The sequence below is a fragment of the Mixophyes fleayi genome, chromosome 1 (genome assembly GCF_038048845.1).
Source record: "Mixophyes fleayi isolate aMixFle1 chromosome 1, aMixFle1.hap1, whole genome shotgun sequence".
Taxonomy (NCBI): Eukaryota; Metazoa; Chordata; class Amphibia; order Anura; family Limnodynastidae; genus Mixophyes; species Mixophyes fleayi.
Window position 1 is genome coordinate 36883013 of NC_134402.1, and position 15881 is coordinate 36898893.

Genomic DNA, 15881 nt, shown 5'->3' on the forward strand with positions numbered 1-15881 from the left:
TGCCTTACAGAACTGGGGTCATGAATTCGATTCCCAACCATGGCCTTATCTGTGAGGAGTTTGTATGTTCTCCCGGTGTTTGCGTGGGATTCCTCCGGGTGCTCTGGTTTCCTCCCACACTCCAAAAACATACTGGTAGGTTAATTGGCTGCTATCAAATTGACCCTAGTCTGTAAGTGTGTGTGTTAGGGAATTCAGACTGTAAGCTTCTATGGGGCAGGGACTGATGTGAGTGAGTTCTCTGTACAGCGCTGTGGAATTATTGGCGTTATATAAATAACTGATGAAGATGATGATTGTCCCAAAACATAAATCCAATCTGCTCATGTAGGGTTCTAGAGGGCATTGGCTGCAATATCTTTATGCCCTTTTCCACTAACATAAATCCAATTATTTGCATATAGCCAGTAAATGCAAGTGGTATATGCTACATATTCTATTGGTAGCAGTGCTTGAACATAACTGTATTAGACAATATAAATACCATTAATTGGAAACAGAAAAATAAACCTTCAGTCCCTGCTATCCTCATGAGGGCTCGTTCATACATATATGGTGTTAATGTGCTTTTTATCTGCTATTAATGGCCTGAAAGGCACATTAAATTGGGATCAACAGTGTCTTACGGGTTTGTTCCCATCATTGCATTCTAATTTACCTGCAGTGTCCTGTTTCTTACCTGCTAACGCGCGCTACCAGCTCACTAGTTTGTATTGGGGAAACAGCAGCACATGAAAAATACTTATCCCCAAAGCCTTGGTCCGTTTTCATGTGGTTTTTATCCATTTTTGTGAACAAGCCCTGAGACTCCTACAGAAACTCTTCTACACAATTATATATTTTTAGTCTTTGTAAGAGTTACTTCAATCTTTTCATATTGTTACTTATATCCCTTATTTGTGGCTACACCATGGTACTTTTTCATAAGGGGTATACCAAGCAATTTTATTGCGTCGTCAATTCAGCCCACTTTAGTAGTGAACTAGGTGGGCACCATTAGAAAGGCCTTCTCTTTCGGGAGTTCGAGGGAGACTCGCCGACATTCTGGACTTTCCAGGAGAACAGGCAATTATGTGTAACAGGGACATACAGATTGGACCGACAGACAGGAGACAAAGGGTAGAGAAGTCCCTGCCCGGTAGAGCTTACATTCTGGAGGGAGGGGGGAGACACAAGGATATTAGTATATTGCCATGATAAAATGCACAAATTCTCATAGTGGCTGCCCCATTGCTTGTAGGAGTCCGGTCACTTTAAATTAGAAACACTGTGACTGCAAGGGTTAGTTTTCAAAGGGGCCATGTTTATCTTAACAACACGAGCAGAGTGTCTCATTTTTTTTTACTGCTTTTGTATTTATTGAATTATGCTTAGTTACTAATAAATGAATGCTCTGGACGGTCTTCTTTATGTAAAACATATGGTTTATGTGATGTGCATGCATGGTTTTCCTGACACCTGGATAACATTATTACATCTGCATTATATGGAAAATTGGATGCCGTTTCCTAACAAACCTTACCAGCAGCCCTAATTTGTAATGGTTGTATTGCTGGAAGGTCCTGGAGATGAGATAGAGGAGTATGTGTTAGAAATTCAGCTGGAAAGGTGCCAAGCTCTATTACAGAGTGTTTATTTAATTTCTAGCCACAGCACTGATTTCAAACAAGATGGCTGATTAAATAGGAGATATTATTGTCTTTAGTTTGAAGAAAATTAGATGCAGGGGCACAGCTATCATGAAGTGAGGTGAGCAGGTTGCCTCAGGTTACTCCATGAGGGGAGATGACAGGGAGATGCCAATGTGGCAGGTAGGAGTCTCTACATCTGCTGTCTGTCACGTTTTCTCCATGGTGGCGCTTGCTGTAGATCTTGCGCCACGTTCTTCTGAACAGCTAACAAGCAGGTCTGTGATTGGCTGCTGCTGTTCTGGCTCTTGTTTTGCGCTGAAGTCTGATTGGATGCAGGAAACTGCAATATCAGCCAATAGGCAGGAAGCTGAGGAAACTTAAGGTACCAACACTAACAATGATTTTTATCTTCTGAGTTCTTCACTGTCGAATTGTTTTGGAAACAATCTTTTTCATGAACGATAGTAACAAACATGTAGAGATCGAATGTGAGGGGAAACCATTTACTAATATTGTGATCCTGAATGGTCATGAAAATCACCAATTTTTTATGGTAAGATATTTAAAATAAATAGGAAATTACTTAAAATTGTCTTCTGTGCTGTTGTTTAATGTCATCGCACTTTTAATGGTAATTATGTCTGTAGCGGGAAAAAAAAAAGTGGGACATAGAATTCTGGAAAGGTGAATTTTACTCCCCTATATCGCGCCTAAGGTTACTACAGGAATTTAATACTGATGATTTAAGGGTGTTTAATCACTCCAAATGGAAATCATTCATTTCTGTGAGTAAAATAAGAGGACGTCACAAGTGCTCTAATTGCTCAAAGGGGTTTTTACAAACACGGGTAGCAATATTTTGGACAAATGTCGAAAGTGCTCAATAAAAAAAGCGCTCTCCAATTCAATGACATCATATTCGAGCAGCTCCAGTAAAACAGATTTTGAAGCGCCTATTATAAACTGTGAGATTAGCACAACACTAAGAACACTTTAAAAATCAGGCATCAGCGTTTCTGAATCTAGAAGGCGTCTATGTGCCACTACCCCATACTTACCTACTTTTGCGAAGTTTTTTCCGGGAGAGGGGCGTCACTGGAGGGCGGGAGGGGCGGTGCGCGGCCAATCGCTTCATTTTGGGAAGACAGTAGCAGGATGCAGGAGACTTGCCAGCTCTCCTGGGAGTCCGTGAGACCGACCCGAATTTCGGGAGACCCACGCATTCAGGAGAGTTGGCAAGTATGCACTAACCTTTAATCTTAGGATGTTATAAAGGCATATAACTACTGCTAGTGGCATGTTAGCAGGCATTTCTGTTACAGTGACTACTGTTATATACTACTATTACTGGAAAATTCCTGGAGATTCCCACTGACATATTACTGGGCAATTACTACCGAGATACAACTACTGCTGACATATTACTGGGCAATTACTACCGACATACAACTACTGCTGGTATATTACTGGGCAATTACTACCGAGATACAACTACTGCTGGTATATTACTGGGCAACTACTACCGACATACAACTACTGCTGACATATTACTGGGCAATTACTACCGACATACAACTACTGCTGGTATATTACTGGGCAATTACTACCGACATACAACTACTGCTGGTATATTACTGGGCAATTACTACCGACATACAACTACTGCTGGTATATTACTGGGCAATTACTACCGACATACAACTACTGCTGGTATATTACTGGGCAATTACTACCGGCATACAACTACTGCTGGTATATTACTGGGCAACTACTACCGACATACAACTACTGCTGGTATATTACTGGGCAATTACTACCGACATACAACTACTGCTGGTATATTACTAGGCAATTACTACCGACATACAACTACTGCTGGCATATTACTGGGCAATTACTACCGACATACAACTACTGCTGGTATATTACTGGGCAACTACTACCGACATACAACTACTGCTGGTATATTACTGGGCAATTATTACCGACATACAACTACTGCTGGTATATTACTGGGCAATTACTACTGACATACAACTACTGCTGGTATATTACTGGGCAATTACTACTGACATACAACTACTGCTGGTATATTACTGGGCAACTACTACCGACATACAACTACTGCTGGTATATTACTGGGCAATTACTATCGACATACAACTACTGCTGGTATATTACTGGGCAATTACTACCGACATACAACTACTGCTGGTATATTACTGGGCAACTACTACCGACATACAACTACTGCTGGTATATTACTGGGCAATTACTACCGACATACAACTACTGCTGGTATATTACTGGGCAATTACTACCGACATACAACTACTGCTGGCATATTACTGGGCAATTACTACCGACATACAACTACTGCTGGTATATTACTGGGCAACTACTACCGAGATACAACTACTGCTGGTATATTACTGGGCAATTACTACCGACATACAACTACTGCTGGTATATTACTGGGCAATTACTACCGACATACAACTACTGCTGGTATATTACTGGGCAATTACTACCGACATACAACTACTGCTGACATATTACTGGGCAATTACTACCGACATACAACTACTGCTGGTATATTACTGGGCAATTACTACCGACATACAACTACTGCTGGTATATTACTGGGCAACTACTACCGAGATACAACTACTGCTGGTATATTACTGGGCAATTACTACCGACATACAACTACTGCTGGTATATTACTGGGCAACTACTACCGAGATACAACTACTGCTGGCATATTACTGGGCAACTACTACCGACATACAACTACTGCTGGTATATTACTGGGCAACTACTACCGAGATACAACTACTGCTGGCATATTACTGGGCAATTACTACCGAGATACAACTACTGCTGGTATATTACTGGGCAATTACTACCGACATACAACTACTGCTGGTATATTACTGGGCAATTACTACCGACATACAACTACTGCTGGTATATTACTGGGCAATTACTATCGACATACAACTACTGTTGACATATTACTGGGCAATTACTACCGAGATACAACTACTGCTGGTATATTACTGGGCAATTACTACCGACATACAACTACTGCTGGTATATTACTGGGCAACTACTACCGACATACAACTACTGCTGGTATATTACTGGGCAACTACTACCGACATACAACTACTGCTGGTATATTACTGGGCAATTACTACCGACATACAACTACTGCTGGTATATTACTGGGCAACTACTACCGAGATACAACTACTGCTGGCATATTACTGGGCAACTACTACCGACATACAACTACTGTTGGTATATTACTGGGCAATTACTACCGACATACAACTACTGCTGGTATATTACTGGGCAATTACTACCGACATACAACTACTGCTGGTATATTACTGGGCAATTACTACCGACATACAACTACTGCTGGTATATTACTGGGCAACTACTACCGAGATACAACTACTGCTGGTATATTACTGGGCAATTACTACCGACATACAACTACTGCTGGTATATTACTGGGCAATTACTACCGACATACAACTACTGCTGGCATATTACTGGGCAACTACTACCGAGATACAACTACTGCTGGTATATTACTGGGCAACTACTACCGAGATACAACTACTGCTGGCATATTACTGGGCAATTACTACCGAGATACAACTATTATTATTATTATTATTAATATTTATTTATAAGGCGCTACAAGGCATCCGCAGCGCCGTACAGAGACAAACAAAATCACAATACAATGGGAGACAGCACAGTACAGTAAACACAGCAACTCAGTACGCTCAATGCACAGCTAGAGAGGGCGGGGAAGGGGGAGGGAGGATCCGAAAACGACGGGGCCCAAGAAGGGGGGCGCGGAAGACAGGGAGACCCCCAGGGGGGAGGAGGGAGCGAAAGTGGATGTGGGGTGGAGGACCTTTGAGGAGGAGGGCTAAGTAGCTGGAGAGCAGAGTTAGAAGTGGTGGAAACAGGAGGAGAGATGGCCCTGCTCAGAGGAGCGTACAATCTAAGGGGAGAGGTGGACAGACAGAGAGACGCAGGGGAGAGAGGGAGAGTAGGGGGACAGAGGCAGAAGATAAGGTAGGAAGTTAAGTGGGAGACAGAAAGGCTTTAAGAAAAAGGTGGGTTTTTAGGGCCCGTTTGAAGCTGGACAGATTAGGGGAAGTTCTGATGGAGGGAGGGAGCTTGTTCCAGTGGAGGGGGGCAGCGCGAGCGAAGTCTTGGATACGCGCGTGGGAGGAGGTTATAAGGGGGGAAGAGAGGCGACGGTCAGAGGCAGAACGGAGAGGGCGGGATGGAGCATGAATAGAGAGGAGGGTGGAGATGTAGGGTGCAGTGGAGTTGGCGAGGGCCTTGTAGGTGAGTGTGAGGAGCTTAAAGAGGATTCTGAAGGGGAATGGGAGCCAGTGAAGGGCTAGGTAGAGGGGGGAGACAAAAGAGGAGCGGCGAGAGGGGAAAATAAGCCTAGCTGCAGCGTTAAGGACGGATCGAAGGGGATCGAGATGAGAGTGGGGGAGGCCAGTGAGGAGGAGGTTACAGTAGTCCAGGCGGGAGATGATCAGAGAGTGGATAAGGCATTTGGTGGCATCTTGGGAGAGGAAGGGCCGGATGCGAGCGATGTTGCGCAGCTGGAAGCGGCAGGATTTAGCAAGAGAGAGGATGTGGGGGCCAAAGGAGAGAGAGGAGTCGAGGATGACACCAAGGCAGCGAAGTTGGGGGACAGGGGAGATAGAGGTGTTGTCGACAGTGATGGAGAGGTCAGAAGGGGATTGGGTATGAGAGGGAGGAAAAACTATGAGCTCAGTTTTGGCAAGGTTAAGTTTGAGGAATCGAGAGGACATCCAGGAGGAGATGGCAGAGAGGCAGGCGGACACCCTAGAGAGGAGGGAGGGAGAGAGATCAGGAGAGGAGAGGTATAGTTGAGTGTCGTCAGCGTAAAGGTGGTAGCTGAAGCCGAAGGAGCTGATGAGTTCACCCAGGGAGGAGGTGTATAGAGAGAAGAGTAAGGGTCCCAGAACAGAGCCCTGAGGGACCCCGACTGGAAGGGTGGATGGGGGGGAGAGAGACCCAGAGGTGGTGACAGAGAAGGAACGGTGAGTAAGGTAAGAGGTGAACCAGGACAGGACTGGGCTGGAGAGGCCGAAAGACTGGAGGGTGTGAAGGAGGAGGGGGTGGTCAACGGTGTCAAAGGCTGCAGAGAGGTCAAGGAGGATGAGAAGGGAGAAGTGGCCCCTGGCTTTTGCAGAGAGGAGGTCATTGGTGACTTTAGCCAGGGCAGTTTCAGTGGAGTGGAGGGGGCGGAAACCAGACTGGAGAGGATCAAGGAGGGAGTATTCAGAAAGGTAGGAGGTGAGACGGCTGCAGACGAGCCTCTCAAGAATTTTGGAGGCAAAAGGGAGAAGAGATATGGGGCGATAGTTCGAGAGAGAAGTGGGGTCGAGATTAGGTTTCTTAAGAATGGGGGATACGAGAGCATGTTTGAAGGGGGAGGGGAAGATGCCAGTGGAGAGGGAGAGATTAAAGAGGTGAGCGAGGTGGGAGCAGGTGGTGGGGGAAAGGGAGCGAAGAAGGTGGGAGGGGATGGGATCCAGGGGGCAGGTAGTGGGGGGGGAGGATAAAATGAGAGAGTGGACTTCCTCGCCGGTGGTGGGACGGAAGGAGTGGAGGGGAAGGTGGTTGGGGGGGGAGGACAGAAGAGTGGGAGGGGTGGAAGAGAGAGTGGAGGAGGAGATTTCAAGTCGGATGGCCTCGATTTTAGAGGAGAAGAAGGAGGCGAAATCAGAGGCAGTCAGGGAGGAGGGGGTGGGGGGAGGGGAGGGGGCCAGGAGAGTGCTGAAGGTGGCAAAGAGGCGGCGGGGGTTAGAGGACTGGGAAGAGATGAGGGATTTAAAGAAAGATTGTTTAGCGAATGAGAGGGCAGAGCTGTAGGATGAAAGGATGAATTTAAAGTGGAGGAAGTCAGCCAGGGAGCGGGATTTTCTCCAGTGACGTTCGGCGGAACGGGAGCATTTTTGGAGGAAGCGGGTAAATTTGGAGTGCCAGGGTTGGGGTTTGGAGCAGCGGGGGTGGACGGAGTGGGCAGGGGCGACCGCGTCCAGAGCGGAGGTGAGGGTGTGATTGTAGAGGGAGACCGCCTGGTTGGGGCAGGCCTGGGAGGAAAGGGGAGAAAGGAGGGTATCGAGAGAGGAGGACAGAGAGGCAGGGTCAAGAGCATCGAGGTTGCGTATGGACAGAGTAGGTTTGGGCAGGGGGAGGGGAGCAGGAGAAGAGGAGAGAGAGAAGGAGAGGAGATGGTGGTCGGATAGAGGAAAGGGAGAGATGGAGAAGTCGGAGAGATTACATAGGTAGGAGAAGACAAGATCAAGGGAGTGACCAAGGCAGTGGGTAGAGGAGGAGGTCCATTGGGTGAGACCAAGGGAGGAAGAGAGGGTGAGCAGTTTGCTGGAAGCAGGGTAGGTGGGGTTGTCGATGGGGATATTAAAGTCGCTGAGAATGATCGAGGGGAGATCGGAGGAGAGGTAGTGAGGAAGCCAGCTAGCAAAGTTGTCAAGGAAGAGGGAGGTGGGGCCAGGGGGGCGGTAGATGACAGTGACGCGGAGATGGATGGGGTAGAAGAGGCGGATGGAGTGAGCTTCAAAAGAGGAGAAGGAGAGGGAGGGTTCAGGGGGAATGACACGAAAAGTACAGGTGGAGGAGAGGAGGAGGCCAACTCCACCGCCAGGGCGGGCACCAGGCCTGGTGGAGTGGGTGAAGGAGAGGCCACCATAGGAGAGGGCAGCGGGGGAAGTAGTATCAGAATCGGAGAGCCAGGTTTCAGTAATGGCAAGAAGGTTAAAGGAGTTGGATAGAAAGAGGTCGTGGATAGCAGTCAGCTTGTTGCGGACGGATCTGGCATTCCAGAGGGCACAGAAGAAAGGGGGAGAGGAGAGGGGGGAAATGGGGATGAGGTTAGCAAGATGAGCAGCGCGCGGGGGATGGCGGGGAGGAACGGGAGAGGTAGGGCGGGGGGAGAGTATGGGTATGGAGTGAGAGCGGGGAGGCATAGTAGGGAGAGAGAGTAACAGAACAGTGAGATAGTGGGGACAGTGAAAAACAGGTAAGAACAAAGGCAGGAAGACAATGAAAAGGGGGAAGATAATAACGAATTAGGGCGTGGAGGGCATGGAACAACAGTACAGTGAGATAATAAGGACAATGAACACAGGTAAGAATGATAGCAGAACAGTAAGATAATAAGGACAGCGGATAACAGGTAAGAATAAGCAGGGAGACAATAGCAAGATGGAGGACAATAACCAATTAGGGCGTGGAAGGCAAAGAATAATAGAAGGAGAGGTAATAAGGACAATGGAAATAGGCAAGAATAATAACAGGTAAAACTAGTTGCTGGTAAATATAAAATCAGGAAAAACAAGATAAAGGCATATAAATAGTAGAATAATAACAGGTAAAAAGTAGAAACTTGTAAATGTACAATCAGGAAAAACAAAATAATGGCATATAAAATAATGTTTTATATGCAGTTGATGCAGTTAAGCCAGGGATTCAGCAGGAGAATACAACTACTACAACTAATACAACTACAACTACTGCTGGTATATTACTGGGCAACTACTACCGAGATACAACTACTGCTGGCATATTACTGGGCAATTACTACCGAGATACAACTACTGCTGGTATATTACTGGGCAATTACTACCGACATACAACTACTGCTGGTATATTACTGGGCAATTACTACCGACATACAACTACTGCTGACATATTACTGGGCAATTACTACCGGCATACAACTACTGCTGGTATATTACTGGGCAATTACTACCGGCATACAACTACTGTTGGCATATTACTGGGCAACTACTACCGAGATACAACTACTGCTGACATATTACTGGGCAATTACTACCGACATACAACTACTGCTGGCATATTACTGGGCAATTACTACCGACATACAACTACTGCTGGTATATTACTGGGCAACTACTACCGACATACAACTACTGCTGACATATTACTGGGAAATTACTACCGACATACAACTACTGCTGGTATATTACTGGGCAATTACTACCGACATACAACTACTGCTGGTATATTACTGGGCAATTACTACCGACATACAACTACTGCTGACATATTACTGGGAAATTACTACCGACATACAACTACTGCTGGTATATTACTGGGCAATTACTACCGACATACAACTACTGCTGGTATATTACTGGGCAATTACTACCGACATACAACTACTGCTGGCATATTACTGGGCAATTACTACCGACATACAACTACTGCTGGTATATTACTGGGCAACTACTACCGGCATACAACTACTGCTGGCATATTACTGGGCAATTACTACCGGCATACAACTACTGTTGGCATATTACTGGGCAATTACTACCGACATACAACTACTGCTGGTATATTACTGGGCAATTACTACCGACATACAACTACTGCTGGTATATTACTGGGCAATTACTACCGACATACAACTACTGCTGACATATTACTGGGCAATTACTACCGACATACAACTACTGCTGGTATATTACTGAGCAATTACTACCGACATACAACTACTGCTGGTATATTACTGGGCAACTACTACCGAGATACAACTACTGCTGGCATATTACTGGGCAACTACTACCGACATACAACTACTGCTGGTATATTACTGGGCAACTACTACCGAGATACAACTACTGCTGGCATATTACTGGGCAATTACTACCGAGATACAACTACTGCTGGTATATTACTGGGCAATTACTACCGACATACAACTACTGCTGGTATATTACTGGGCAATTACTACCGACATACAACTACTGCTGGTATATTACTGGGCAACTACTACCGACATACAACTACTGCTGGTATATTACTGGGCAACTACTACCGAGATACAACTACTGCTGGTATATTACTGGGCAATTACTACCGACATACAACTACTGCTGGTATATTACTGGGCAACTACTACCGAGATACAACTACTGCTGGCATATTACTGGGCAACTACTACCTACATACAACTACTGCTGGCATATTACTGGGCAACTACTACCTACATACAACTACTGCTGGTATATTACTGGGCAACTACTACCGAGATACAACTACTGCTGGCATATTACTGGGCAACTACTACCGACATACAACTACTGCTGGCATATTACTGGGCAATTACTACCGAGATACAACTACTGCTGGCATATTACTGGGCAACTACTACCGACATACAACTACTGCTGGTATATTACTGGGCAACTACTACCGAGATACAACTACTGCTGCTATATTACTGGGCAATTACTACCGACATACAACTACTGCTGCTATATTACTGGGCAATTACTACCGACATACAACTACTGCTGGTATATTACTGGGCAATTACTACCGACATACAACTACTGCTGACATATTACTGGGCAATTACTACCGACATACAACTACTGCTGGTATATTACTGGGCAATTACTACCGACATACAACTACTGCTGGTATATTACTGAGCAATTACTACCGACATACAACTACTGCTGGTATATTACTGAGCAATTACTACCGACATACAACTACTGCTGGTATATTACTGGGCAACTACTACCGACATACAACTACTGCTGGCATATTACTGGGCAACTACTACCGACATACAACTACTGCTGGTATATTACTGGGCAATTACTACCGACATACAACTACTGCTGACATATTACTGGGCAATTACTACCGACATACAACTACTGCTGGTATATTACTGGGCAATTACTACCGACATACAACTACTGCTGGTATATTACTGGGCAATTACTACCGACATACAACTACTGCTGACATATTACTGGGCAATTACTACCGACATACAACTACCGCTGGCATATTACTGGGGCAGCCCTGTGTGTAATATAAAAGTGTTGATGGTGTTTGTACGTGTTTGGTGTTTAACGCTACCCCTAAACTTAATCCTATCCCTAACACTAACCCTAACCTTTAAATTAGGTAATAAAGTCGTCCTGGGATTGCCGCTTTATATTTAGAAATATCACCAAAGTGCAAAATGTGTCTCATTAAATGTATAGGATTCACAGAATGGAGATGGCTGTGCGCCTCTCCTAAATCCATGAATGCTGGTAAAATGTATCTTTTCCCCCATTTATCTGATGTTGGCAGTCTCGCTTTGAAAAGTGAAATGTGTTTTTGGAGTATTCCACAGAATTAGGTGCAGCACTGCACCTAGGTCTGTACTTAAAATTGCTCTATTAAATGAACTGAAACTACATATTTATTTTTTCTTTTGTATTCATCTAATGTAAATATTAAAGGATGACTGTATAAAAACATTCTTTTTATAGAACCTTACCTAGTTTTTACGTGTCCTCATTCAGTAAAGATGCCATTGTTTCATCCTCATGATCCCTTTATATCCTCCCAGTCTCCTGTCAGTGTGACGGAGGTGTGATAATCCTCTCGCAGTACAATAGTGTGAAGTCGTGGCTTAGTGGCAAGGGATGTCATTCGTGGTCCACGTGGCCACATATATCAGATCTAGACATACATGTAAGTGGCCAAATCTGTAAGATCCATGTGTATAGCATTCAGCCGGCTGGATCTTATAGTGCAGTATAAGCACAGACGACCAGCGCACGCCTGGTCAGATGGACATTGTCTGACAGGATTTACCAGCCGTCTCTGATAGCTGAATGATTCCAATCAGAATTTGATCTGCGATCTTTTTGGGCACATATAAACTGCAGTTTTTGTTTAATTAAGCCTAAAACCGTGGCTTGTATGGGCAAATTTAGGAACTTTGTTGTTCTGATAAATGTGAGTTTTATATTTATGAATAAATTATATCTTGATCTATATTGTGAAGGAAAATTCTTTTTTTTATCTAACACTTAGAATAATTCAGCAGTATTCTCTTTCCTCTTCTACATTTTTGTTGTATATCTGCATTTACTTTGAGTCCTACCTATACCTATTTCCCACCATCACTTTGCCTTACATTATACACATCCGGACATTCATCAACACAGGTGTCAGCAAATCGATGTGTATTCCATAATACTGTAAATGTATATATTTATATGAGAAATGTGTTTATTATTCCTAGTTCATTGCTGGGCCAAAGAGGGCTATTTACTGACGTTGCAAATTTGCAGTAATCATAGCAACTAATCAGCCATTAGCTTTCATCTGTATAGAGCTACTTAGACAATGAGCAAATATCTGATTGGTCTCTGTGATTTTGTGCAAAGTTGCACCTAAGTGCAGTGTGAATAAATGGCCTCTACAGAAGGGATTTTGTAAGTGCTTTTAAGGAGAATACTGGAAATATTACTGTGACAGGATGGACCGCCTATGCCACCCTGTCTGTTGTTGCTGGGAACCAGCTGGGCTAACTGTTCCACCGTTTCCTTTCTTTATCCCAAATGCGCCCTCTAACCGTAGTAGTAAGGGTTTAAGCTGCTGCCACCACTGGACTCCTTACCGGGATCTAGAACAGGGTTCCTTCTGGGTAACTGTCGCTGCTAGTGTACACCATTTCTGGTGTACCTGGGCTGGTACCTCTGACCTCGTACTATGGATCAGAGTTGCTGTGGATGGATCACCCCTGGCCTATCACACAGGCTAGAGCCGCTGGGTAGCAGGCAGAGCGGTAGTACCGGAAAGCTGGTTCCAAACCTCAGAACAGCCGGGTACAGATTAGAGTTGGGTCTAATCTGTAGGTCGCAGGAATTTCAGCATGGAAGAAGTTGTCAAGCAGGTCTTTGAAGCAAGTGATGTTTATTTACTCAAGTAGTCCTAAGAAGGACAGTTCACACGCTGTTCTGTGGTACTAGCGATCTTTCCAGAAATATAGATGGTACAAGAATGATATATTAGATGCTCAAACAGCTCACTTTTTATACAGTTCTGACATAACTCCTGGCAGGGGGTAAGGCAGCCCCTCGATCTGAGCTGGTTCCGCGATGTCTGAACTATTTTTAGTATCAAGATATGATATAGGTTTTCCAAACATGGATTTTTATGCAATGAAAAGCTAGCAATATTTACACTTACCTGTAATATCCTAAAACTTGCTGTGATTTCCTGCATTCTGTTTTAGACACAGAGGAAACATAACAGCAAGTCTAATTAAACCTTCCTGTGCCTTCAGGGGTGTTGGAAACTCACACATCAAAGGGTCTAATTAGCATGAGATTAACATGGATCCTTTCTTCAAACAGTTGCAGAATACACATTTCCTCCATTCTATTGCTAACTTGAGAATTCCCAAAGAAAAGTATAAAAAAATCCAAGTCATTTCCCTACGTAACACATCCCAATGTAACACAGTAAGTGCTTTTGCAATTATACATTGGTGCCTGCACCTCTGTTTGAAATACATTTCTAGAATAAATTATTTCTATATGATCCAGCCACAAATAAGTTATTTTTAAGTGACCCAGTCACAGTTACCTGGTGAAATAATAATCTATAAAGGCAAAAAATGGCTGGCGAAACCTACAGTGAACCCCTAAATGATGGTAAATCTCTTGACATGCATTTTTACTCCAGTTATAAAACACAACGCCATTGGTAGCCTTAACGGACCACTTTAGACTTCTATAGATGTCTACTGTATCCATCTTTCTATTGTAGATACTATTTTAATTGTATTCCTATACTGTGAACTTTTTATTTCAGTCTCACAATCCCAAATTAATAATGTCATATCCTTCTCAATAAGTTTAAAGGGAGTTCTTGAACTTTCTTCTAGAAATGGAGGAGTTGATCGTGGAACTGCGCCTATTTCTCCAGCTACTGGACCATGAATATCTTACGACAGCCGTTAAGGAGAAAAAGACTGTGATAAGCAACATTCTGCAAAGGATACAGTCATCCAAAGGTCAGTGCGATGTCTGCTGCCCAAGTAAAGCTGTCTCTGTGGTTAACTCGGCTGGTGTTCTGCAGATGAAGTGTATGTTACAATGATTCAGTTATGTTATGACAACTGCGCACAGTTCTAAGGATCATAATCGCCCTGTTACATGACAAGAATGATTACAGACAGGGTTCCCGGTTTTTAGTGTTTATTTTGTGGGGGAATTTGGTGTTTATTATTGTTTTGTTGGTTTGTTTATTTTTTTCGCATGCCAAGATAAGCGCTACGGAATATGTTGGTGCTATATAAATAAATGATGATGATGATGAACTGTGTTTTTCAGTGTTAATGAAATGAATCTACCATAAGCATGAAAAACACCATATAATTTAGTGCTTATCTTGTTTTTATTTTAAACGAGAGAGGGCAGAGTGACGAGGTACTGGATGGTTAGGAAGAGGAGAGGGCCAAATGACGAGGTACTGGATGGTTATGGAGAGGAGAGGGCAGAGTGACGAGGTACAGGATGGTTATGGAGAGGGCAGAGTGACGAGGTACAGGATGGTTAGGGAGAGGAGAGGGCAGAGTGATGAGGTACAGGATGGTTGGGGAGAGGAGAGGGCAGAGTGATGAGGTACAGGATGGTTAGGGAGAGGAGAGGGCAGAGTGATGAGGTACAGGATGGTTAGGGAGAGGAGAGGGCAGAGTGATGAGGTACAGGATGGTTAGGGAGAGGAGAGGGCAGAGTGACGAGGTACAGGATGGTTAGGGAGAGGAGAGGGCAGAGTGACGAGGTACAGGATAGTTAGGGAGAGGAGAGGGCAGAGTGACGAGGTACAGGATGGTTAAGAAGGGGAGAGGGCAGAGTGAGAAGGTACCGGATGGTTAGGGAGGGGAGAGGACAGAGTGACGAGGTACAGGATGGTTAAGGAGGGGAGAGGGCAGAGTGACGAGGTACTGGATGGTTAGGGAGAGGAGAGGGCAGAGTAACGAGGTACAGGATGGTTAAGGAGGTGAGAAGGCAGAGTGATGAGGTACTGGATGGTTAGCGAGAGGAGAGGTCAGAGTGACGAGGTACAGGATGGTTAAGGAGGTGAGAAGGCAGAGTGATGAGGTACTGGATGAGTAGGGAGAGGAGAGGGCAGAGTGACGAGGTACAGGATAGTTAGGGAGAGGAGAGGGCAGAGTGACGAGGTACAGGATAGTTAGGGAGGGGAGAGGGCAGGGTGACGAGGTAAATGATGGGTAGGGAGGGGAGAGGGCAGAGTGACGAGGTACAGGATAGTTAGGGAGAGGAGAGGGCAGAGTGACGAGGTACAGGATGGTTA

At 44.6% G+C, this 15881-nt stretch overlaps 1 protein-coding gene across 3 annotated transcripts in view; it reads left to right on the top strand.

Moving 5' to 3' along the window:
- Nucleotides 1–15881, top strand: part of AFAP1 (actin filament associated protein 1) — a 120013-nt gene that overhangs the window by 51330 nt on the left and 52802 nt on the right. For all 3 annotated transcript variants that reach the window (XM_075194386.1, XM_075194385.1, XM_075194387.1), the window contains exon 2: nt 14449–14577. In XM_075194386.1, coding sequence (XP_075050487.1) covers nt 14449–14577 — 129 coding nt within the window. The remainder of the gene's footprint in view (nt 1–14448; nt 14578–15881) is intronic.